We start from the raw sequence: 25408 nt of genomic DNA on the forward strand, positions 1-25408 counted from the left end.
AAGGAGGGCGGACTACAGGGCAACCACAGCTCCCGCGTGCCAGGGGAATGGCTCGGGTTCAAAGGGACCGTAAAGCCCGTCTTATTCCACCCTTCGTAAATGCCTGCCGCGGTTAAAAATGACAGGCGTAAAGCCCGTCTTATTCCACCCTTCGTAAATGCCTGCCGCGGTTAAAAATGACAGGCTCCCAACGCTTCCACAACGCCAGCGTTTCAAACATTTTGTACACAGTAACTGTTATGTGCAGAGCACAATCACAGCCGATTAGACGATTATTAAAGATGCCAAATTATTATAAAATATGAAGCTGAAACTCCAAATAGCAATTCCCAGCTTCAGAAGCCAAATCTGATAACAAATAACAAGCATTTACAGCACCGCGCTTTCCACCCGGGTGATAGCTTACAAACAAACACGTCCTGGGACTGTCTGTGTGTGATGGAATCACTGAATCAGAATAAAGAACAAGGGAGAAGAGACACAGAATTGTATCATAGAATCCCAGACGGGTTTGGGTGGGAGGACCTTAAAGCCCATCCAGTCCCACCCTCCTGCACGGGCAGGGACGCCTCCCGCTGTCCCGGGGTGCTCCACCTGGCCTTGGACACTTCCAGCGATGGGGCAGCTACAGTTTCTCTGGGAAATCCGTCCCGGCCCCTCACCATCCTCACAGGGAAGAATTTCTTCCCAGTATTTAATCTAAACCTGTTCGAAGCCATTCCCCCTCGTCCTGCCCTTACAAAAAGTCCCTCTCCACCTTGCTCGCAGCTGGTACTGGAAGGACACGCCTCCCTCACCCCCCGACAGCCGCCTGAGGTATATTTGTTAAATAATCCCCCCGAAATTATCACACACTCACAAAACCAGCCTCCCAGCAATGGAAGGGAAGAGCGTCTTTATTTCCATGACAAGCGTTTTTACAAAGTTCCAAGCGAAATACAAATGTGTTTCCTGTCCTGGCCGTTACCAGTGCAAAGCCCAGGAAATCCCAGCCCTCAGCCCGCTCCCCTCGGGGCGCCCTCACCCATCCTGCCCTGGGAGGCGATTCTTTACTGCTCCCAGTGTGCAAGTGAAAAAATTCATTCCAGGTATGTGTAGGAAATTTCAAGAAAGCTACAAAAAAATGACGGAAAGGGTGGGTTATTATCATTTTTGATCAGCGGTCCGAGGCAACCTTGCAGATTTCTGAGCTTGAAATGGCTGTTGCCTCTGGTAAAGACAAGAAAATGCTACTTTATCCATTTGCAAATGGACAGAAAATGTCCAAAAAGGGAAAAAACCAGTCCCCTAGCCATGAGGAACTCCAATTTAAATCGCAGAACCAGGCAATGTGTGGGCTAAATCTTCCCTCTCCTTTCCTGTCCTACTTGTGAAAAACCTCCGAGCACCTGCTTTCAGCAACTCAATTCATGTTACAGGAAAATACTGCCCAGATCTAAGCCTGCCACAGAAATAACTCAAAAATTATCATGATGGGAATATTTATTCTGAATACTCTCTGTACAGATGTATCTAATTCATATTAGAATGAATTAGTTTCCTTTTGCAGGACACTGCAGTCTTTTTTACCATCATGTTACTTGTCTTTTTCACAAAAAGAGCATTAAAAACCCATCATGTCTCCTGATTTTAGCTAAAAGAGGCCGCTCCTGCTTAACTGTATAGCACATGGTATAAATTTGAAGTCGCTTAGCACTCAGTACCAATTAAAAATAGTTAATGATTTGTAAAAACAAACCAGCTGACAGTGAAGTAAGTAATGATTTGTTAAAAAAAAATTGGCTGGCAGTGGTTTGTGTGCTTACAAATTAGTATTTTTGCATGAAATATAGGGAGGAAACAAGTCAAAATCCTTCTGCAAAGAAAACATCTGTGACCTTCATGTTTCCATACCACAGTATGGCTTCTGGAATAAATAAGAATTGCATTTATTTTACAATAGTGACAGAGCAGTTAGTCTAGTTACTTAACAATGTTCCTTTCTGACACAGTAATGTTTGCCTGTTCCTCTAGTGTCAATTCTGTTAGTATTAAAGAATATTTTGATAGCATTAAAAGGCTTTGCAGTTTGTTGAAGTTAAATGCCAACACGTATTATGCTCCCGGGACTTTGTTATTTCTTCCCATGTCTTTATGGGCATAAATCCTGCAGTCCTTTACTGTATTTATCATTAATCTTTGCTGTCCTGTACTGTATGATATTCAGAAACAGTCTGAAACACAAGGCCAAAATTTTAAGGTGCCTTAAATTGACCTCTAAAGTGAGGTCTTGCACTCTAAAGCCCAATTTATTAAAATACTGGGTTTCATTTCCAAGCTTTCTGTGCACAGTCCATAAACTTAAATGCAAATAACACATATAAGCAAATCCATGCCTAGATCATGGTTTGATATGTATGAAAACAATTGTCTCATTTTAATAACTGCTTTTTAAATGTTATTCTGCTCTCCAAAATCTAAGCACATGTAGTAACCTTTGGCTGCTTTTCACTTCAGTTAACATCTCTATTAGAAATTATATGCAATGATTATGATATTTCACAATTATTGCAACTTAATTATGTGATTTCCACACCTAAAAATGCCTACAGAACTGGGTAACTCAGTAGGAATGGGCATGGCAGGACTCAGTGTTCTGTATTAGATAGCTGTAAGTGAATCTATTTTATGGTGGGAATGAAACCAGAGAGATGCTGCTAATGGTTATAGTTATTGTAAACATTCTCATCTCTCCCTTCCATAAAATAAAACAAAATAAAATAGCTGTAAAGTGCTCTGGAAGGCTAAATAACCAAGAAGTGCACAGTGGGACTGAGAAACCTGCTCCCATACTTTCCCCATTTTAAATATAGCAATAAGAGAAAAAAAAAATCAGAACATTTGCTTGTCTTTAACATCTACCCAAACTTGAAAATAATTAAGTAATCAGTTTGCAGAGTTTGCTTAGAGTGTGGTTTTTGAGCAACCTACTAAATTAACCACTGGGTTCTGTTTAACTACTAAAAGATTGATTTATTTCCGTATTTATTTCTGTACACTGCATGCAAAGACTAAAAGCACCTTCGAGTATCTATGTACCAACCACCAGTCAAATCCATGCACTGAAAAATCATGAGCAACACTACGAACAGTGAAGTTGTTAAAATAAATTGATAATAGTTGGGAGTGATTTGCTTTTGAAGCATTCAGTGGTCACATTTTCAGACTTTTTCTCTAACCATAAAAGGGAGCAAATTTTAAGTGAAAGATGAGGTTTCTCAGCAGTAACCTGGTTTTAAACCAAAAAGAAGCCCATCACCTATCACTCAGGAAGAGATCTGTGGGAAACCTGGAAGAGCTGGCAATCCCACAACAAAGCCCATTTCCTCTAGCCCCGACCCAAAGGAGTATTCACAATTACACAAGGATTACTGGAGTAAATAAATCCTGCAGGGCCGGGCTGAAAAACACTTCCTACTCTTCCGAGTTTTGCTGTACACAAGTATCTTCTCTGTTTTCTTCTGTGAGAGTATCTTTTACTTCTGTGCTTTTGATTTCCATGTGTGAAGATGATTCATCTCCTGGCTCCCCCTCGCCCCCACCAGCCTCTTTATCTCCTGTGACCTTTAACGCAGTGTTAACCTCGTGCTGCTGTGGCACCAAAGAGACTGCCTCCAGCAGTGCTGTTCCTGGGTTCTCTGTATCCAAAATAGGCACTTGTGTGGTGTCTGCATGTTCAGCAGCCCTCTGAGAGGAGCTCTGTGGCCCCACCTCCACGGGGATGGTGTGGCTATTCTCTGCTCCTCCTTCCCGCCCAGCCAACCTTCTGTCTTCCGACACATTTCCTGTGTGTTCCTCTGGCTGCAACCTCTCACTTCCACAGCTTCCCACACCCGTGTGCCACACGCTTTGCTTCATCTCCCCCTCTGCCTTTGCCTCCTGAGGCGGGTCCGAGCTTTCCACCAGCCACTCTGCTTGTGCGCCCCTGGACACACTCCCTAAACTCGTACCATCTGTCCCCAGACATGAGGATGGTCTCTCCTCTTTGAGTTCCACACATTCTGCTGCATCTTCGCTCCTCATCGTCTGGCTCACCTGAATTTCTGCCACAGCCACTTTGCTCAATTCACTGTTCCCTCCATTGTCCTCTTGCAACTTTATTATCTCCCCCTCACAGATCTCCTTTACGTTCTCCTCTGGAGCATCTGCTGGTATCTCAACCGCCACCATCAGCAAACTCCTTATCTCATTCACATCATCAGGGGATTTACAACTCTTCTTGTCCAACCTGCTTTCTTTTCCAGGACTATCCCCAAACTCTCCTTTCCCTGTGCTTCCACGCTGGGAAACAACTCTTTTCTCTGTACTCACTCCTCGCTCCCTGCTTTCTTTTTTACCATCCTCTTCAAACCCTGTTCCTACTGCATTTTCATGCTGAGATAATTTTCCCATCATTTCTTTTTCTACCTCGGTTTTCTTTTCAGCATTCCCTGAAACCTCTGCTTCCGTTACACTCTCATGTGGGGAAGTCAGCTTTATCTCAGAAGCTTCTTCCTGTGCTTTGCTTTCTTTTTCAGTGGCACTGACAAATGCAGCATGCGTTGCCATTCGACTCTCTGAAGTTGCCTTTTCCTCCGCTGCTCCTTCAAGTGCCTTAGGTTCTTTTATAGGGCTGGAGCCAATATTTTTCACTGCAGTGTCAGTCCCAGAAGCTACTTTTTCCTCCACAGCTTCTTGTGGCGTCTGCAGTTCTCTCTCAGCGTTCGTCACACACTCTGGTTCATTCTCCACAGCGCTTTTCCCCTCTGCAACTCCCCGTTTTGTGTGGGCAGCTGGAGGGGACTTCCGTTTCTCACCGATGTCTGTAACAACCACTGCTTCGCTTTTGCTGGGATCACCAGCTGCATTACCAGAGGCCTCTTTGTCTGATGACTTTCCTTCCTCAGCATCCTTCTCCCAAGCAATTTTTCCCATCACAAGGAGCGTTTCGTCCCCCTGGCTCTCCGTGTCCGACACCTCGGCTCGGGCGGCCGAGGGTTTCTTGGCGGGGGTGGTCTGTGCTGAGCCCGAGGAGGTCTTCAGCTCCGCCAGGCTGGACACGCTCTCGCAGGGCAAATTCAGGTTATCTTCAAAGAGGTTGTGCTTCTTCAGAATGGCAGCTTCTTTTATCACTAAATACAACAGAGAGACAAACTGTTTTGGAAAGAGTCACAGAGGGACATGGAAGAAGGTACAGTGTTTTCCTGAGTTTATGTGGTCCATTTTGATATTACAGACAACAGTAATTTTAATTTTCAACTTCTTTTCTGGGGGTGGTGATCTTATCTGTGTTCATTAATGGCACTTCAATATAGACCTAAGCATTTCTGAAACAGAAAACTACCAGAGGACCCACAATGTACAAAGGTGCTTCAGTGCAGAAGCAGTTACACTGAATATGTGAATAAAAGTGCCCTTGTTACATTAATTATTATACTGATATTTTTGAACAGGAGTGATAACAAGGGTCTACGAAAACCTACTGTGCAATACATCTGCTTGTCTTTTATACAGGGTATAGACAGAAGGCAGCTCCAGAGAGATACAAGTATTTTGTAAGTATTTATATTTCTATATATAATATTTATTAAGAGTAGCTTAGTTTTCTGACACAAAAGCAGAGGGTACTGCACTGGCATCAGTGAGGTACTGCAAACTGCAGCCAGCAGCTCATTTCATTTGGGGAAATTAAGTTTTGTTGCCATTAATCTTTGTAATTGTCTTAGTCTTGCATATGGCAAAGCCTTGCCATTTAGTCATCACCAAGTCTTTGCAAATAAGGGCATCATTTCCCCCTTTGGCCCAGGGAATCGAGATCAAATGAAGCTGGCATAATCACATTTTGTTAGAAAAAGGCTTGTGCCAAGCTATCACTTTGAGTTTCCCAGGTTTAGTAAAGTTGCCCCATAACTCAGATTTTAGGGCTTGCCACACATATTTAGTGAGCTAAATAAAAACACCCTGTGGTGTCTTGGGGAAAGTGAGGCCTGGGTCTACCAGGGGAGGACTCTGGGAAGCTCTGAAGGAAGAGCTCATGGGCTGCAATGTCATTACTGTCACCTCAACACTGTTCTCACCTTTCAGGGCCTCTTCAAGCAGTGTCTGATATAAAATCTCTTCATACACATTCTCTACTTGGATCACACTTGTGTAATCAGCAAAAATGTACTGCTCGTATTTTTGCAGCTCCTGTGCAGGTGGAGAAGAAAGGAACAGATATAGAAAACCCAGGGATTCTCAGAGTCCTACAGCAACCAAACACCTTGGAGATCCATCCAGCAGGTCTTGCAATGCTCCATGTGAACTATGACTAAAAAACTACCTATGTCCTCAATCTATTATGTGCTAATCAAACAGTATTCCTGCAGTATAACCACATTAAAAGCACTACAGATCACTGCCACCTGAAATAAACAGCTGGGGAGGAAATGCCTCACTAACTTGTTTGTCCAAGGAGGCAAATCCATGGTGCATGGGAGATACAGGGTTTGGGGTTGTTTTTCTAACAGGTGTGTAACACTTTTACTCAGTGATTTATATACAAAGGCTGTCTAGACAATAACTGAATCATTGTTATTAAGCAGCTGCTGGGTGGTCTATAAAAAGTAAATTAGGTGACCTTCCAGAAGAGGCACCTAAATAAAAACTCCTGGAGATTTTCAAGGGAAAGGTCAGAACTTGGCTGTGCCTGTCAGCTGTGCTGCACTTTTGCTTCCAGAGCTGGCTGCTCATTTCTGCAGAGGCACAAACACAAAAGGCTTGTGGGAAATCAAATAGACAGGGCTTGTGGGAAGTTTGCACCACCACAGCTCCCTCTGTCCTGTAGGACAGAGACATGAGCTGTCTCCACAGATATTGCAGGTGATGAAATGCTTGTTCCTGTGTGTAGACACCCTGTCACAAAGGCACTGCTGACGCTCTACAAGAAACTATTACTTTGGGGATACTACGGAAAGCAGAGGGACATACAGAAAAGATTGGTTTAAAATATATTCTTGGAAGTTTCAAGTTTTAATATTCCATAGTTTAAAGACCCGTAAGCATAACTTGGCACAACATTTGTTTTTAAACTTGGCTTGGAAACTGAAACAAGCTGGAGAGCAGAAACACCATTGGTGAGAGCTCCCAGCATCCAGGAATGGATGGACATCAATGGAAACAGAAGGTCAGGGAGGCTGGGATGGCTTAGGCAGGTACAGTGACAATGCAGGAGGTCACCCACAGGCTTCCAGAGGGTTCAGACTATTTATTCTGAGCCAAGGTGAACAGCATTCCAACAGGCCCCTGATGCTGCCAGATGATAACATCTACCATCTCAACAAAACTCTGACAGCCACATCTGCTGACTGCTAACATGGCCTGTATGATTCAGGGCAACAGAGATCATCTCTGTGTGATTATTTCTTGTTTGTTGACTCAATACTTCCATTTAAAAGCACTGACAGCAAGGGCATGGCCTGGCTCCTGCCACTCCTGCTACCCCAGGAGGCCTTGGGTGCTGAAGGAGGTCGCTGGCAGAGGCTGTGCATGTTCCCAGCTGTGCCCTGGGGTGCTGCTGAAGAGGAATGAACACAAGGACCAGCTCGCCACCTACATCCCAGCTGCCCAGAGGAGTCCCATCTGGGGGACTTCAGATCTCTAGAGAAGAAAGGAACCAGGGATGGGCAAAGGACTGCCACTACCCCTGAGCAAGCAAGCTGTACCTACTGTTTCCCTGTTTCCTGAAATCTTCCTTATGCCCCACACCCACCCAATCCATGAACTGGCAAATCTAAGCCTGTTTGGCCAAGCAGGCAGCCAACCTGCACAGCCCTCTGGGAGAAAACAGCTACAGTGTTAAGGACTTGCTGACAAGGCATTATTCCTTCCCCGCCTTTTATTATCGGGGTTGGGTATTTTTAATCCCAGAAACCTACTGGTTTGCATGTTGAAGCCAGGCTCTTCTGCATTGTGGGCAGGGTAATCTGTACCAGTGCTTCTTGGAATATCTTCTTCCTGATGGTGCTGCTGTCATAGTCATATTGCTGTCAGAACACAGAACAGAAACAAGCCCGGACGTGCTCGGGGTTATTAATCACTCACACGAGGAACTGGTTCTTGTTATCCTGTCACTGGTGCATCAGAGGTGCACTCAGGGCTTTGAACTGCCATGCAGGCTATTCCAGCTTTTGCAAAACCACTCTAAAAATCTAGATTTCTGGCATCTCTTTCCATTCTTGTTTTTTTATACTTAGGCTAGAAACAGCCCCTGATTGCCCTCCCCGGGTATTTCAGCACTGCCTCTTCCGAGAGGAACCAATTCTAGGGGCAGGCTAATTATACAGTTAATTAAAACTTTTATATCCAGATTCACGGCATCATCATAGTCTGATTTAATTGCAATTAAAGGGACTGCACATGCAAGTACTTTTAAAATGGTCTGCCCAGAACTCCCCTCAAAGGAGCAGTTTGCTACATGCCACTGAATTAGTATTTCCAGCTGGTTGGTAGGAGATATCTCCTTTCAAATACAGAGATAAATTCATATAAAATATATTCCCTTTTCCTAAAAAGGCAGAACCCAAGGACTTCCTGTCCAGAAGTGCTACACAAAGTTTACCTTCAGCACCCTCAGCTTGACTTTTTCAATGGTTGTTGCCACTTTGGCCGAGTCTGCCTGGTGACTTGGAGAGAAGAGCTGCTCAAAAGTATAAACTGCATTTTCCATCAGCTGAAAAGAACCATTTAAAAGATCTGTTAATAAGACCGGTAACATAAAATTCATGCAAACATGATAAATGTAACTGTTAATTTGTGTTTTGGAAAAGGTGAAACAGAGAAAGAATAAAGGGCCTAAGATAGATAAATATTCCAGGTACTTTAAATGACTGTGGAAGGGGTAAAAGAGCCTCGTTTAGATTGCAACACTCAGTTTTGGAATGGGAAACCAAAAAGGAGATTATCTAATGCAAGAGAATACAAAAATGTAACTCCCTCAATGTCTATCTGGAGTTTACAGCAGGTCAATACTACAAGTCTGCTCATGTTACTGAACAGTTCTATCAGCAAACATACTCAGAGTGGATTCATTTATATTGTCCAAAAATTTTCTGCTGCATTTCAGTTCTCTGAAAGGCAACATGCACTGAAAATGCTGCAATAAATAAGGAAAATTAAGCCTTGGTATCACTGTCATGCTGTCACAGCTTTCTTGCATAGATCTGATCTCATGTCACCACCCAAAGTGATGGTGACAAAACTAAAAAGTAGAATTGATTATCTATATATAAAGACCATAGACAAAACTTACTATCCCTAATAAGACGACTCCCATTGACTTCTACCATTAATCATTCATAAATAATAATAATACGGCAGATATTTTTAAGGTAATTAATAATTAGCTACCCTTATAATACCAATAATAATAATCAGCAAAAATCACAGAGTGCAATCATTTCTCACAGAATTATGTTGAGCTGGTATTTACCATATTTTCAGGTTATCCAAAGATTCATTAAAAACATTAAACCCCTGCTCTGAAAATATCTTTCAGACAAAGAGTCCTGCAGGTGTTAATTGTGTCTATTTAATGAGGTTTTGCCTTTTTTTAGCTGTTTCCGTTCAAATTTTAATATGTTCTGATTGGAGATGCCCACGGGGCTGTCCATTCATGCCAGTTGAGCACTGTGCTCCCAAATTTCCTAGAACTGGCCACTAGAGGATGCCAAGTTCCCAAGGCAAGGAATGCTGCTCCACCTCTGCCCGAGTCAGGGCTAAGCCAAATGCTCCTTTTAATTAAGACAACACGAACACAGACATGTCTGATTTTACTCATTAATAAAAGAACTGTCCATGGACACAAAGGGAAACTACTCACTATTTTTATGAGGAAAACACCAGACTTTTAAAGAGAGAGATGCAATAACAGCATTTTTAGAACAACTTGTGCTATAATTGAACTCATTTCTTGTTATCTTGACTCATACACTGTTTAGAAAAAAAACACTGCTTGGTTTTATGGGATTTATTTTCTGTCTAATTCTTTCTCTTGACTCATGGTCTTCACTTACTGAAAGACACTTTATTTGGCAGCTTTTTTGAATGGTCTCCCTGAAAGACCCAGACATGAGATCAGAATTTGATTTTCGAATAATTCTTTGGCTGCTGGTCATGGCTGTACATAGAAACGCTGCTTTTAGGAAAACCTTGTCCCTGCACTGTGCTAGACACTCGTTTTCCATATTCATAACTCCTACTCCATAGATCTGGACCAGTTCCACTTCACAAGATTCCTGACTAGATTATTTAGTTTCCCAACCACGGATTAAAATCACAGGATTCAATTTAGAGCTACAAGGGCAAGTGTGCCTTGTGATCTGGCAAGTGAAATAAGTCTGCTGGCCAGCTCCTAAGAGACTTCTGGCCAGGCATCCAGAAGGAATGAAAGCCAGGCCTAATTACAGCCTATACCAATACACACAAGAGGGGACAAAGAGGTGGAGTTCATTTTTCACCTGAAATGATGTCAGCACTTCCCCCAATCCCCCGAAAACTGAAGCTGGATAAAGCACCTACATCCTTAGACATCATCTGTCTCCAAGTAATTACCAGTTTCTAACATTAAAATGCCTTTTTTTAATATAAATGAGAAAATAAACTACCAAAAAGGAGACATTCCATTTTGGTAAAATATATTTAAGACTCTTCCTGAAAAATCCTTCCCTCTTGGGAAGGGGAATCAGGTAGATTTTAGCCACCCCGTTGGTTACAAGCACAACTTTGCTGGGTGCTGAGACACCGGGAATTCAGACCATGAAGGTTCGGAGAAGATTATCCATCCAAAATTTTCGTGCCTTGCTGAACGACTCACAGACACACAACCTCCCAAATACAAACCCCAAGCAGCACCCAGGTGATCTCCTCAGGTTTTGTTCTCTCTGCTTTGACTGAGAGAGTCTCTGGGACTCAAGCACAGCTTTTATCAAGATCACTTCCAAGCAGATTAGCAGGACAATCCTAACCTGTTCTCCCAGGAGGAAAAGCTGGATCTTACAGTACCTCTTGCATGAAGTTCTGTGTCCTCTGAATCACAAAATCAATGTGATAGACCTTGAAGCGACTCTTGAGGTCCTGCAGGAGCTCCTGGAGGAGGTTCACCTTCACATAGCAGGGCTCCATCTTCACGGAGTTGAAGGGCAGGTTCATAAGCTGATCCACGTTCTGCATTCCAGTGCAGGAAGAACAGGTTTCCAGGGAAAGCAACCAGAGGTGAATTTTTAACAGAGAATGTAACAATTTGGCTTTAAACCAAATTCTGGAATCTACCTTCTAGTTGCACAAATACCACTTGACTTTCTAAATGACAAACCCAAGCATTAACTTACTTCCACCCGGGAAAGCAAATCCTGCTCTCAGCCAAGTTCTAACCAGGAGGTCCTTGCTCTAATATAAAGGCTCCAAATATATTTTGTCTTACCTCCTTTAGCTTTGTCATGTCATTGGTCTTCTGGAAGTCCTGGATGATGTCATTAACTTCTTTATCAAAAAGCGAGCGGACTTCCGTGAATCCCGAGCTCACGGGGCCCATGAGCTCCTCGAGTATGGAGGTGAGGAATGGCTGGATGTTCTCTGTGCAGCACTTCTGGGCAGGCTCAGAGACAGTGGCTGGAGGGTCACACAGCATAAGGGTTGCATTTAGAGATACAGCGACGAAGTAATGGGAACTGATCTACTTCACAAGGAATTCTATGGTTCCGTAGCTTTTCCTGGAGTTACACCCCCACAAAGATGCTGCAGGTGATGAAAGGAGAGCTCACAGTTCTATGAGTGACAAAGAAACCTCTCTTCTCATGCCTCACCTAAACAGCAGCTGCTGGGGGCACTGTGAGAGCAGAGGAAAGGGCAGCTCTAGGTATCAGTTACCAGGAATTTATTTATTTATTTGCCAGCTTAAGCAACACCAATAATGTTTTCTCTGCTTTGTAAACTCACTTGTATATTCACAGCAAAATTATGATTACCTGACATTAGTTTAAAACCACCTAGGAAGCCCTTGGGTTTAAGAGCTCTTTGGTAGCCTATGAATTTGTCACATAACCCGAACCTGGCTTTGTGGAGCATTCCTAGAAACCAGGTCAAAACCACTCCTCTTTTAATTATGCTCATGTGACCTGTATCTTCACTACCTAAGGCTGTGCAAGTCAAAATGAAAGCAGAATGAACAGCTCTGATCAGGCTACTCAAAACCTGTCAGCTCCAGCCTGACAGGACCTGGTGTTTTCACAGACACAGCACCCACAGGTGTCAGCTCCCAGCAGAGGCAGCGCAGGCTCAAAGCATTTGTTGGCTGAAAATTGGTGTCTCCAGCTGGATTTTTCAAAACACACGAGGATTTCAAAACAATGACATCTGGTCATTCAACACAGTGGGAAACTTTAAAAAATTGCTCCAAAGCACAGCTGTTCCTCCACTGACCTTTGATTTTTCCAGCTAAGAAGTTCTTGGAGTTCAGAATCTGATCCATGTCTGAACGAATGGTTCCTTCAAGAGTTTTTGCAAAGTCTCTGCATTCTTCTTTCAAGGTACTTAATCCTTCTGCCACTTGCTGCTGGACTAAGCCATAAGTTTCTTCTACGATCTAAACCCAAATGAAATTAAGAAGCAGAGATCAGAATCAGCACCCACAGGGAGCTGCTGTGAGAAACAGCTACTCTGCAAGTCTCAGTACTTACACCAAACCAGGCCCGCTTCCTATCATTCCTCTTCCCCTTCATTTTAGGCAGGATCATTGTCTGAAGGTTAGGCAGGAGTTCCTCCATCACAAGGTTGCTCAGGATCTGTAGGGTCAGAATGATGTGTTCGCACACTGCTCTCCACCGGAAAACTGAGCACCTGCATCATAGTGATGTGCACAGGCAACCTCAAATATCCGGGGGCTGAGCTGTCCCAGGCTACCAGGAGGACTGGATTTAAAACACTAGGAAAGCCTGAGGGAAGCTCCATGCATTTCATCCAAAGCAATTTTCACTGTAAGACTTGAAGACACCAGGCAAGGATTGACAGCAGATGAACCAGGATGCCTGCTAGAGTTCACAGCATGCTATTATGGAATTGCCATGTGCAAATCAATGGAGCTAAAATGATTCATTTCAAGGGAGAAATCTGATCAAAACCACTGAAAAGCTGGTTTGCTGACTACTGCTCCCCCAAACTGACCTCGCTCTGGGATGCTCCCACCCTCCCAGAGGAGATATCGTGGGAGAGAAATTGTGCTGAGGAGTCATCAGACAAAGAATATTTCTGACAGGAAGATCACTGGCCAAAAAAAGGAAGATATGACTGAACCAATTTGAATCTCCAGCACTTTTCTGGGTGAGCACCAACTGCCCAGCTTAAACAAGAAAAGCAGGAGATCACAAGAAAAACAGGATAGAGAACAGAAGTGGAACCCAGTAATGTGGGTAATCTGTGAATCAAATTATTCTACTCTACATGATTTTTTAAATTAACTTTTGTTTTCAAAAAATGTGTAACGTGATCCAAAAGATTCATTAGTTCCAACCTAATCCTGAGGCAAAAGGGATGAAATAAATAGCTCTTGGAGTTTGTGAAAGATTTTCCAAGCAACTTCTTTTGTCACTAAAAGACAACTATACTGGTCTAAAACCAGTCAAACTTTCACACTGTAGAATTCATATACATTCAAATCTCCTCCCAACACCTCCAGATTTTTGAACAAAACCCATATGAAATCTATAACCTAAGAAGGTATTGGTGACAAAGGTGCACCACAGCAGAAAGGCAGGAGGAAGAAAAGAGTCCAAGGGACTTCTACACACCAAGAGTTCATGATGGAACGTAGGAAAACTGAGGAAAAGGTATCACTGCCCTGTTCTTTGATTTTCTAAACTGACACTGAGCACTTTCATCCCTCAAGCACATTTTCACTTTGGATTCAGTGGTTGCAGAAGAGACCCATCACCCTCTCTGATCCCAGCATCTAACTGACAGTCCAGTCTGGCAGATGGTTCCAGTCAGAAAGGAAAGACACCGGACTGGGAATACAGATGATACCAATCTGGGGAGTAGTCCACAGGCTGGCAAGCAAGGCTGCTATTCAGAGGGACCTCGATGGGCTGAAGAAATGGGTGGACAAAAACCTCATGAAGTTCAGCAAAGGCAAATGCACAGTCCAACATCTGGGATGGAACAAATCACAGAGAGACAGAGCAAGCCCAGGAAAAGGCCAACAGAATGCATCTGAAGGTGGGGTCCATTTCTCACTCTGGGTAAAGGATGTGCCCAGAGAAGCTGTGGCTGCCCCATCCCTGGAAGTGTCCAAGGCCGGGTTGGATGGGCTTGGAGCAACCTGGGCTAGTGGAAGGCAGGGGTTGAGATGGGCTGTAAGGCCCTTTCCAACCCAAACCATTCTGTGATTCCGTGATTCTTTCTCACCGGTTTCAGAGGAGTCTCACAGAGAGAGTACACAGCCCTCCTGGCTCTCCAGTGGAGCCTGAGCAGGGTTTGTGCTCAGTGATGAGCATTTGAACCCAGCTCTCCTTGCTTCAACAACAGCCCAGCACGGGCCACATTCAGGATCACGGCCCTGATGCTCCCAGCTGCTGGCTGAGCCAATACAGAGTGCAGAGACACCCTCCCAGCTTTCCCTTTTCATCCTGTCACTGCTCCTTCACTCGTGTCAGAGCTTCCTGACGCTGAACCTCGTGTTTTACAGCTGCTGGAGCGGGTTTGAGGCACCAGCACCAGCACGGGGGAATGGCAGGAACTCAGACAGCAAAAGGATGGGCTCTGACTGTGTGCCAGTGCAACACAAAGCATGAATAGCCCCTACAGAAATATAACACACAGTGGACTCTGATACCCCTCTGCTATACCCACAATAGGCAATGCACTATTGCCATAGCTTCATTTACTGAAGTACTTACAGATTATGCCACAGCAGCACTTCACATTCAGCAAATATATTTATTGGCATTCTGCAGGGATTTTTACAGCAACAAATTGCAGCCTGCTGTGTTCCAAACCACTCACTTAGGTTGGATATTTGCCTAAAATAATTAGCGTGTTTGGTCCAAGCAGGCATGAGAACACACTACACTTACAGAATGAGTTATTACCAGGGAGATAATAGTGGAACTAGGCTGGATGTCTTCTGATTACAGCTCTCTGGAGGTATATGGGTTATGAGTAAGTTGTTGGCAAGCAAAAGCAAAAATAAAACATGAAATGAAACTAGCACTATAATAGCTCCATAACTGGAGGGAGGAGGGGAGAAAACTCTCACTCCCTCCACAGGAAGGATGGAACAACTTGTAGTGAGGAATTTATTATCAGATGCTAGCATGAAACGTCAGTCCCTGACATGATGGCACTGGGAAGGACACTGTTTGTAGAATTTTCTCTGGTTTGCACCCTTTTCAGCATTTCAGAGGTAGGCTGCTCCTAACAGAATAATCTGGTTTCTTAAAACAAAACACTCTCTTTGGGTTTTTTTCCACTCTCCCAAAGGGAAGCCTGATTTCATCAAGGAAAACACCCAGCAGCTGGTACTGAAGTAAACAGTTGCTGCTGAGTGCTCAGTGCTTTGGAAAAAGAATTATAAATCAGGGCCCAAATATCTCAATTGCCCTAAAAGAGGCATGGAGTGATGCCAGAGGGATTGGTGGAGTTACCTCAGATACTGTCAGTGCTTCAAAGCCACACACTCAGGTGCCCAAATATGGACGCAGACCATTTCTGCAGAACTGAAGTACACACATTTTTGGTGTTTAAGTGTGACTGTTACTATGCAAGAATTATCACTTTCATGTGAGTCAGAAGTATCTTAAAATCTCAGGTATTTCTACCGACTGAGTTTTCTTTTTAAAAATGCCATTTTTCCCCAAGGGGCTTTACAATCTTCACTGTGCTCAGAGCTGCCATATTCAAAGGCAAAAAAACCCCAGGAATATATTCTTTTACCTCTTTTTCATTGCCAGTTATCATTTCCCACGTCCCATAGTGGCCTTTCTCCTGCCGGAAGAACTGAATGGCTTCTAGGAACGCCTTGACTTCATACGTGGTCTGCTTGAGGAAATCTAGGGAAAACAGAGGGACACAAAAGGATTCGCCCATAAATAACCCTTAAAAAACAACCACCCTCCTTTGCTGATCCATTTTCCCATTCCACATGCATCCAGCAGCAATGTTTTTAAATTGTTTCCCAAGCCTGAGTGCCTGAAGACCTTGAGCTTTCATTAAGATGTTGAACCATCCCATTGCACAAATGAACTATCACAGGCCATCCCATCCAAGCTGGGAAGTTAAACCAACACCAGCAAATGGAGGAAGAGGAGGGAAGAGTTTTATGGCATCAAACCTTGTCCATGTAGACTTTGATAAGGCAGCATTAACCTATGAAAGCTCCTCCCCTCCACTGATACCTGTGAACAGTGTAGGATGGCACATAGGAAGACTATGACATCACGTAGCAGGGCCAAAAGTTGGGAATTCTCCCTCTTTAACATAATGATAGCTTATTGTGGCATGTTGTGTGCCTTGATAACTTACTAAAGCCTGAGTTAACACTCCCCAATATATTTTAGTTCCTTTGTTTTATAAGGAAACTGATGGTTGAGATGATTTTTCATGGATGTCCAACAAAACAGACCTAGACAAGGTAAGCACCCTGCTCACACCAATTAGCACAAAAACTTCTGGCAGCATCGTGCTGCTTTCCCTAAATATTTCAGGAATGTTTACCCACAGCTCTGGAGTAGCTGGTTATTGTCCAAGGCCACTGCTGCTGGATGGTGGCACTTCCCAAAACAAAGTGGTAGCTTGGGGACACCCTGTTGGACAACTGAGTCGCTCTGCCTCAAAATGTGGAAAAGCTCCCTGGAGCAATGTGGCTGCTTGACAAACCTGAGTTAGAAACCACCCCCTAAAGACTTCAGGGATTGAAGTGCTGTGTCTTCACTATGAAACAGAGCTCCAGGAGTATTATCTTAAAGAAAAACAAAGACACAAGGGTTTATTGCCCCTCTCCACGGTTTTCTACTGCAGCCTTGATCCGCTGAAGTCCTGTTGTGTTAGGAAGAAAGGAGGGAAGAACAAGAATGTTGATTCTCTCAAAGGTAATTATGCTGCTTTAAAAGTTCCTAATACATATAAACATTTGTGATGTGAAGAGTCAAGGATTGAGTCCTCAAGCCTTGCTTGTCAACCAGCACACTTTATTTTGGCTTGCTCCTGGAGCTTCTAAAGAGAGAGCAGCTTTACAGGAGGTTTGCATAAGTGCCAAGGGCAATACAGGGATTATACAAATTACGGGAAGCATGGAGGATTAAGGCTGCAGTAATGCCTGAAATGTCTCCTCCATGTGCTTCTACAAAAACAACAGCTACAGAAACCTACAATTAATTTCATCAGGGCTTCACCATTGAAGCTTGAAAATGACTGCTTGAAAACAGCCCTGTAGAGATTTTATGTGCATGGGGCAATGAGGCCTCAGATCTGCTGAGAGCCCAAATGCCAGAATTTGGCCTTTCAGAGTTTCTCCTGGCTGCAATGACTGCAGGAAGGTTTATTACACACACTGGGGGCCACTGAACCCTCCCAGTGCCACTCTCGAGATACTGCTCTTGATTTGCAGATATTTGGAGATCCAAAGAGATCACACGAATTCTCCAAGCTCATACGATGATCGAACCAGAAAAAATCAGCCAAGTGAAATCCCAACCCTGCCTTCACTGTCACCTCCACAATTTATACCATTTTTCATACCAAGTCACAAATCAGGATGCTCAAATATCAGTATTAGTTGTAAGTCAGGCTGTTCACTGCCAAGAGACCGCAGCTTTAATGAAAGCATGGAGTATTCCACCTGAGAAACGGGTGGAGCATTGCACCTGAAAGCTTTTGTCCTCCCAAAGTTGAACTCTGAATATTCTGAGGAGCAGAGGGCTGGGCTGAAGGAAGGGGGAACTGCAGCTCCCACAGCCCTCTGGTCATGACTCATGTTTTCTTTCTTCACAGCTGTGCTCCCTCCTAACCCAAAGGGCTGGATCTTGGACCTGCTGAGATGGGGATGCGCCAGTGCTGACAAGAATCTGCCCTCTAACATCATGAAGTTTTTAACTCCATGCTCAAGGGAGTATTTCCTCTCCATTCTGACTGCCCCCAAACCCGTAGAGCAGTGGGAAGAAGGTGCTAAAAATCCAAGAGTGATTCATTTGAATAGTTCATGGGAAAAACATCAAGCTGTAAGTGCCATAAAATCCCAATCACGCATTCTTTCCTATGCCAGTAAACACAGGAGACGAACACAATTATGGCAGGCTTGTTACAAAACCAGTTAAAAGTAGAAAGGAAGCTTTATCCTTCAAGGCTACTGCTTAATTTAGGCAATTTCATTCTCACTTTCCATAGGAGGAAAAGATTGCATCAGGGATAAGGCACTGAACAACCAGAGCCAGCCGGAGTGGGGCTGTGCAGAAGCTGCTGGTGAGGCACACGAGACAGAGGCACATTCATGGGATGGGGCTCAAGAAAAGGGAATTGTACCCCAGCTGAAAGGAGCCGTGCTGCACATCCTCCACCACTCCAGCAGGGAAGAGCCAGGCCTTCTGTGCAGCACATCCAGCACTTCAGGAAGGGGCTGCAGGACGGCAGCTGCCCTGGCAGGCACAGCAAAGGCAGGAAAACAAGGAATAAGCTGTTGGGGCAGCCCTGCCTGCGTGACAGACAGAGGATGGGGCGTGGGAGAGGGAAGCACATGCTGCAGCTGCAAAGGGGGCAGGTGGTAAAGCCCAGCGGTATCAGGAACGACTGTTCTCCAGGGGAAAGGACGACACGTGCTCCCCTCTCCTGAATGCCCTCACAGGGGCTTCCCACCAAAACATGTGGCACCTCTCAGGAGTGATCCATCTGTCCTGCTGCTTGGAGGGAGCGCAGCATGTTAGGGGAGCTTGGTGCTGTGGTGGTTGTAGGTCTTCCTTACCCTAATCCCACCCAAATCCATGAAGTTTACTGAATGTCCTCTGGCAAAAGGCTGGTGAGGCTTTACAGGTACCCAGACTGATGCTGTGTGCTTAATCCAGGCTGCTCTGCTCTTGGAAAATCTCCCAAGTGCCTTTTCCAGCTCCTAATGAATGTAACATCCACTTATTTGTGGAGATTAAAACAAAATTCTGTTTAATTTTAAAATAAGAAAACCCACCTAGACACTCGACATACCAAAATGTGGAGCCCAATTTTAACAACAGGTAAGATATGGCTACCCACAGATTCCTTTCCTAAACACAACAGAGTAACTGCTTTAAAGCCCCTATTGAAAAGATGGAAGCACATCTGGAAGCACCATGACTTTACCTCAGTCAAAACACTGAGGAGCTCCTACAAATAGGCCCTGTTACCAGGAAGGATGAGTGCTGCAGCTGCCTCTGGCTAAAACTGGACTTCAGCAAATCCACATAACATGAAACATGAACATTCCAGTTCAAATTGTGGATCTGTGTATACTGCACACTGCTGCACAGGGCTGCTGTTGATGATGTCTGATCACTTAGAGGATGATTTTTCTTAATTCCAGTCAAAGGAAGAAGCCATTATAACATTTAAATAGCTGTTAAAAAGTGATTATTTCAATATCCAGTTTAAACTCTGTGTCCCTCTGAACGATAATTGTTATTAATGGCACTTGGGGACATGGTTTAGTGGTGGCCTTGGCAGTGCTGGGTTAATGGTTGGATTTGATGATCTTGGGAGGGCTTTCACAACCTTAGTGCTTTTAGGATTCCATTCAAACTCATTACTGCAGCATGAAAGAGGCTAAAATGGTCATCAGACATCAGGAACGACAAAAACAGAGTGCCCCTATTGCAATCCAGTAAATGTCTTCCTCCCACGTGGGCTTTTCTTGCGATAAATTCATTACTTTTATTGTTAATAACAGTGCAGGGGTATATTGACTGTGGATAAAGTGCTTCACCAAAGTGAGCTACACCATGGAGAGTAATCTCAGCTTTTTGGCTGACATTTCACAAAAAGCTGAGGCCCAAAGGCACAGATGAACAAGTGTCAAACCAGAATCCAGGAGTCTGAGCTCACAGAGCATGGGTTTGACTTCCAGAAATGCTGACTCTGACACAAGCCCCATCACTGAGCACCAGAGCTCGGAAGGAATCCACCCTGGCTTCATCTGCTCCCTGCAGCACTCCCATCTGCAGTTGGGTGACAGCGAATATCATGTTCCAGGCAGCCCCTGAATCCTTCCTGCAGGTCACTAATTGCTATGGAAGCACTCTGGCCTCCAACCAGAGCTGTTTTTACAGGAGCTGATTGTGTCCAGGCCCGCAGGCCTCGCCTGGCTCTGCCTCCCAGCTCTGCTCAAATGTCTCTTCCCAGACAAGTCACTCACAACCCCATACAAAGAGCCCATGATGCTTTAATTCCCTCCTACAAGACAGCAGGGCACAGGAATATCCCCTCAAACCATCAAAACCAAAGGCTGGCTTTGGCTGAAGAATGAGGAAGGCAGGAGGACAGTCCCTGCGAGGAGATGAAGGTGACCAAGGACTCGAGTTTGGTGCTGTTTCACAGCAGAATGTCACTTACTATTAATTTTTGGAACATGATAAATGAATAGAAACTGCATTTCAGTTTATGCTTTTCCTTGCTTCTTCAAATATTTGGTGGAGAGCTGGCTCAGGTGAAGGCAGTGCCAAAACACCTCTTGTAAGAACTCTTTCTTGTTGGTCACCTCATAGAGCATTTTCCTGGGACAAGAAAAATCTCTGTGCAGGTATTGGTGAAGGGCCTTCCTTCTTGTGATGCTACAAATACACAGTAGGAGGTGGATAAAAAATACTTGGAATTTTATGTCCAGTCTCAAAAGACACTGCTTCCACCCCTTATTATTTCCTCAACAGAACAGATTTCATGCTAAGAAATGCAAATTACGTTTTTTCCCATTTTCTCATCCTTCCAAGTCACCCCTCTCTCACCTTGGCATCTGTTTTTTCCAAATATTTTTAAATTGATGCTTTTCCCCTGCTTTCCATTACACAAGCTCTTCAAATAAAAAAAAAAATTCATTTCAACTGATTTTTTTCTTTAATTCAGTTCTTTGCAAACAAAAGCTGGTAAAAAAGAAAATACACCCCCCCAAACCAACTAAACAGACAGGACACTGCCATCTCTTGTACTGGTACTTCAAAGGTAGTGCTTACACACTGCCAGCCACCAAAGGCTTTGGGGTGAAGGCAGCCGGAGAGCATCAGGGAATAAGAGACGTTCCTGCAGTTAAGGAATCACTCTGCCAGCCTCCCAACACCACAGCTGGGGACTGCCCAATTAATAAAACAATGAGCATGATGAAAAATGATTTCCCTTCCTAAGGGCTCACGTGAGCACCCAGTACATTTTCAGAGCTGATGCTGTCAGGTATCACAGGCAGCCGTAAAAAGGCCATGGCCATCAACTCCAACAAAATAAAACTGTGGGAATATCTGCCTCCAAAAAATAAGCAAATGGTCCCAACCCAACAGAGATGTCAGGTAAAAAAAGGAGAGAATCCACCTGCTTGAGCCTGGGGAGATGAGGAGACCTCAGGAAAAGACAGGTTGCCCAGGGCTTGTAAAACAGCTCCAGCACCACTGGAAATGATGCTCTGAATGAAGGGACACCCCATTTCCTGTAACAAAACGGAGTCCTGGCATGGCAGTGCCCAAAGTGAGAACAAAACGAAATGCAGAGAATGCCCTGGGCCAGAGAGGCAGCAGCCTCCCAGCTCTGAGGATCTCTGAGAGCACTGAGCTGCCCCATCCTTCACAGACACGTGGTGTGAGGCTGCAACCACCAACAGAAGCTGCAGGAGGTCACTTCCAAAGGGGATACAACCCTGCAATAACATGCTGTATTTACTGCAAACACAGTTTGGCAGCACAAGTTCCCCCTGAGACCACCAAACCAGCACTGAGCAGGGTTAACTGTTTGACTGGCATCACACAGTGCCCCTGTAAAAGCTGTTCAAAGCAGCACCAGACAGGTCACAGGGAACCTGCCTCTGATGGCACCAGCAGCTCTGTGTTCCATCACCTAAAACATGAATGAACACTGCACAAACACACCTAAAGAACCACATTATCACTTATCTCTGATAATTTCCAAGCACTTTCCAAATCAGCTACTGTATTCCTGGAGCAGGTGGGAATCTGGAGAAGAGAGGGCTCTGGGGTGACTTTACTGCAGCCTCTCAGTACCTGAAGGAGCTACAGGAGAGCTGGAGAGGCACTTTGGACAAGGGCCTGGAGAGACAGCACAAGGGGCAATGGCTTTGAGCTGAAGGAGGGTAGATTTAGATGGGATATTGGGAAGAAATCCTTCCCTGTGAGGGTGGGGAGGCCCTGGCACAGGTTGCCCAGAGAAGCTGTGGCTGCCCCTGGATCCCTGGAAGTGTCCAAGGCCAGGTTGGACAGGGCTTGGAGCAACCTGAGCTAGTGGGAGGTGTCCCTGCCATGGCAGGGGGTGGAATAAGATGGGATTTAAGGTCCCTTCCAACCCAAACCATTCCAGGATCCTGTGATTCTGTGATTTCCCTGCTGAACTTTGAAGCTGGAGCCTGAGCACCACCTCACACCTGCACAAATGGGTGTCCCCACAGCCCCTAACACACATCAGGTGAGGGGCACAGGGCAGTGGCTCTTCTGCACCACCCCACGCTCGATAACACATCAGAACAAGAGAATCAGCCCGAGGTGAGAGAGGCAGGAAGACTGTAATGGCAATTATGATTTTAGCACATTCACCATCTTGGGTGTTTCAGGATGAATGTCACTCCTCCAGACTGAAAATCCTCCCCACAGTGTAGGCAAGCAGGCTGGCTGGAACAGCAAGGACTGAAGGAACTGATGCTGTAGAGCAACAACATCCCAGAAAGAGGAAAAATAGTCTTATTTGAAGCAAAATATTCTCTCTTATACAAAAAAGTTCCATATTGTGTCCTAAAAAATGTCATGAGTTTAGCAGCTCCCCACAAGGCTCATCAAAGATATTTATAGTGAAATGGTTTTGAATGTTATGACAGCATTAATATTGCTCTGGAACTTCACACATCAGGGCAGGGCAGTTGTGCTTCAAACATGTCTGGGGAAAGAACAGCCATGGTCTCATGGGGATCACAGGAGATCTGACCTTATGAAACACAAAGCAATTCAATTAATCAAAGTGCAGCAGCTGCTGTGAGAGGAGCCAAGTCCTGGTAGATGAAGGACTAAATACTGTCTTCATTTGTACCTTTTCCCACCCCAAATTACCACACAATCCTTCCAAAAGGCCTCACTTTCATCTTGGTGCATGAGGGCGTTTTCTTTAATGTCATGAAAAGCAATTTCCTCCTCAGTTCTACTTTAATTGCTCCTTCCACATCCATCAGAAGCAGGCAACAAGGAAATCCTTCCCTTCAGCTGCCCCCTCTGGAGAAGCAAAGCCACCCTGTTTGTGGCATGAAGGCTCAGAAATCCTTCCAAAGTGCTGTTTGGACTCGAGACAGCTGCTCTGCTCTTATATGGAGACACAGATGCAGATTAATATACAGACACACATATCCTTCTCTTAACTATTTCATGGCAGCTTCTCAACCTTTACCAACACTTCAGCAATTATTCTGAACTACAGTCCAAGAGCTGGTAAGTCCTACATGTACTATAAACATGTACCATAGGAAAGTTAGAAATAACTATGAGAAAAACAACTATCAGATAAATTTAGAGTTGAAAATGTGGACACAGAGAATGACAACCCTAAAAGTCAGAGAGGGAGAAAAAAATCTGACCCTGTCCCAGTTGTCTTGATGTAGCCAAGCCCCTCCTGAGCTTAAAACTACATTTTGTCTTTGTCTCTTGCCTCATGTATTTTTTTCCTTGTACTTATTTCATGTATTTATTGCTCAAAACAATTTTTGGTGTTGTTCCTGTTGAAATTGGAGATGACAGGATATGGTTTTTGAAAGTCCCTCAGCTTCCTGTGTCAGGAGGGTGATTCTCAAGATAACAGATGTGAAATCAAACCAGATGAAAGAAAATAAAATCCTGAAGTGAAACTCTGGGTCTCCCAGAACGAGCCACTTGTAGTTTCCTTCTCATCACACAGACTTCCCTCTATCCCAGCACCAAGGGGTTGGGCCTCTTCCTTTTTAGCAGGAAATACGAAGTGAAACACATGCAGAAAACAAGAGGACTTTCTAAAAACCAAATAATTAAATAAAGGCTCGGAAGAAACTTCAGTCTGATTTTCAGGGCATACAAACATAATGGAGAATGGGGAGTATTGGAGCACTGTGAATATTTTAAGCCTTTCCCTCAATATTGCCATTTTGGACTGCCAGAGCATCCCCAGTGCAGGTCAGGTGGCCATTTCAACAGCCAATTTCCCCCAAAATTTGAGGAGTGTAGTTTTCAACGTTTCACTGAGAAAATGGGGAGCAAGAGGCAACCAAATAAGTCCAGGCTGTGGATGAAAGTGGAGAGATCATGGAGATAAGGCAAAGCAATGAATCCCATGCTGCCACCACATCTCACCTGGGAGTAATTCGTTTCCTCCACACTCCACCTCAACTCAAGCACAGCCTCTTTAAAAACCTGAGGAGTTTTAAACCTAAGCATTACATAAAATCCTACACTGTTGGAGGTCTGTCCTCCAGGGACATTTGGGAAGAACAGGCTCCCTGGAAGCAGTTCCCCTCTACCCAGCCCTCTCTGAGTGCCGGGGCAGCCAGGCCGGGTCCTGGTGCCCATCAGTTTGTTGGGGTTCCTCTGCTGCTCCCTGGGCACTTGTGTTTTCATTAATTAGCCCTTAATCACAGATTTAAAAGCCTTTGATCCACATATTCGATCAATAATAAAGGAAATCATTGTCTCCTCAAACTGCCAAGCCCCCATCAATGAGTAAAAAGAACAAACACAGCAGGAGCACTGGGAGGGGAATGACAGGAAAACGTGCCACCCATACATCTGAATCCCATTTCCAAGCGGTGCTCCGTGAATCCAAAGGCTTTTGTTCTGACCAGAAATCCCAGAAATACAGGCTGGGCTGGTTATTTGTACCAGAGGGACTCCAAAGAGAGGGAAGAGCTGAATGCCAGGGCGGCTCCCAGAGCAGGACCACACGCTGGGTCACTCCGGGGCCGACTCTGCTTCCTGGGGGAAAACACACTGGACCCCAAAACTCCTCCAAGGCCCTGCCTAAAGCCCAGGGGGATTCGTTCCTTGCCAGGAGGGGCAGATTACAGCAAGGACAGAAAGGCAACTTCTGATCAGACATTACATCTGTCTTTGTCCTGCCCTTGCCAAATCTCCCCTGGCAAAAGTGAACTCTCTTTCAGAAGATGTGGGGTGAGTGCTGCCTTGGC

At 44.6% G+C, this 25408-nt stretch overlaps 1 protein-coding gene across 1 annotated transcript in view; it reads right to left on the reverse strand.

The window, feature by feature from the left end:
- Positions 1 to 878: 878 nt before the first annotated feature.
- Positions 879 to 25408, reverse strand: part of NIBAN1 (niban apoptosis regulator 1) — a gene marked incomplete at its 5' end in the record, with an annotated part of 31128 nt that continues 6598 nt past the window's right edge. The window contains 9 exons of the mRNA XM_029964016.1: positions 879 to 5150; positions 6096 to 6207; positions 7935 to 8042; positions 8618 to 8728; positions 11059 to 11220; positions 11477 to 11664; positions 12475 to 12637; positions 12732 to 12836; positions 15982 to 16097. Of these exons, the coding sequence (XP_029819876.1) occupies positions 3454 to 5150; positions 6096 to 6207; positions 7935 to 8042; positions 8618 to 8728; positions 11059 to 11220; positions 11477 to 11664; positions 12475 to 12637; positions 12732 to 12836; positions 15982 to 16097 (2762 nt within the window). The remainder of the gene's footprint in view (positions 5151 to 6095; positions 6208 to 7934; positions 8043 to 8617; positions 8729 to 11058; positions 11221 to 11476; positions 11665 to 12474; positions 12638 to 12731; positions 12837 to 15981; positions 16098 to 25408) is intronic.

The sequence above is a fragment of the Manacus vitellinus genome, unplaced genomic scaffold, assembly GCF_001715985.3.
Source record: "Manacus vitellinus isolate BGI_N305 unplaced genomic scaffold, ASM171598v3 scaffold_68_pilon, whole genome shotgun sequence".
NCBI lineage: Eukaryota > Metazoa > Chordata > Aves > Passeriformes > Pipridae > Manacus > Manacus vitellinus.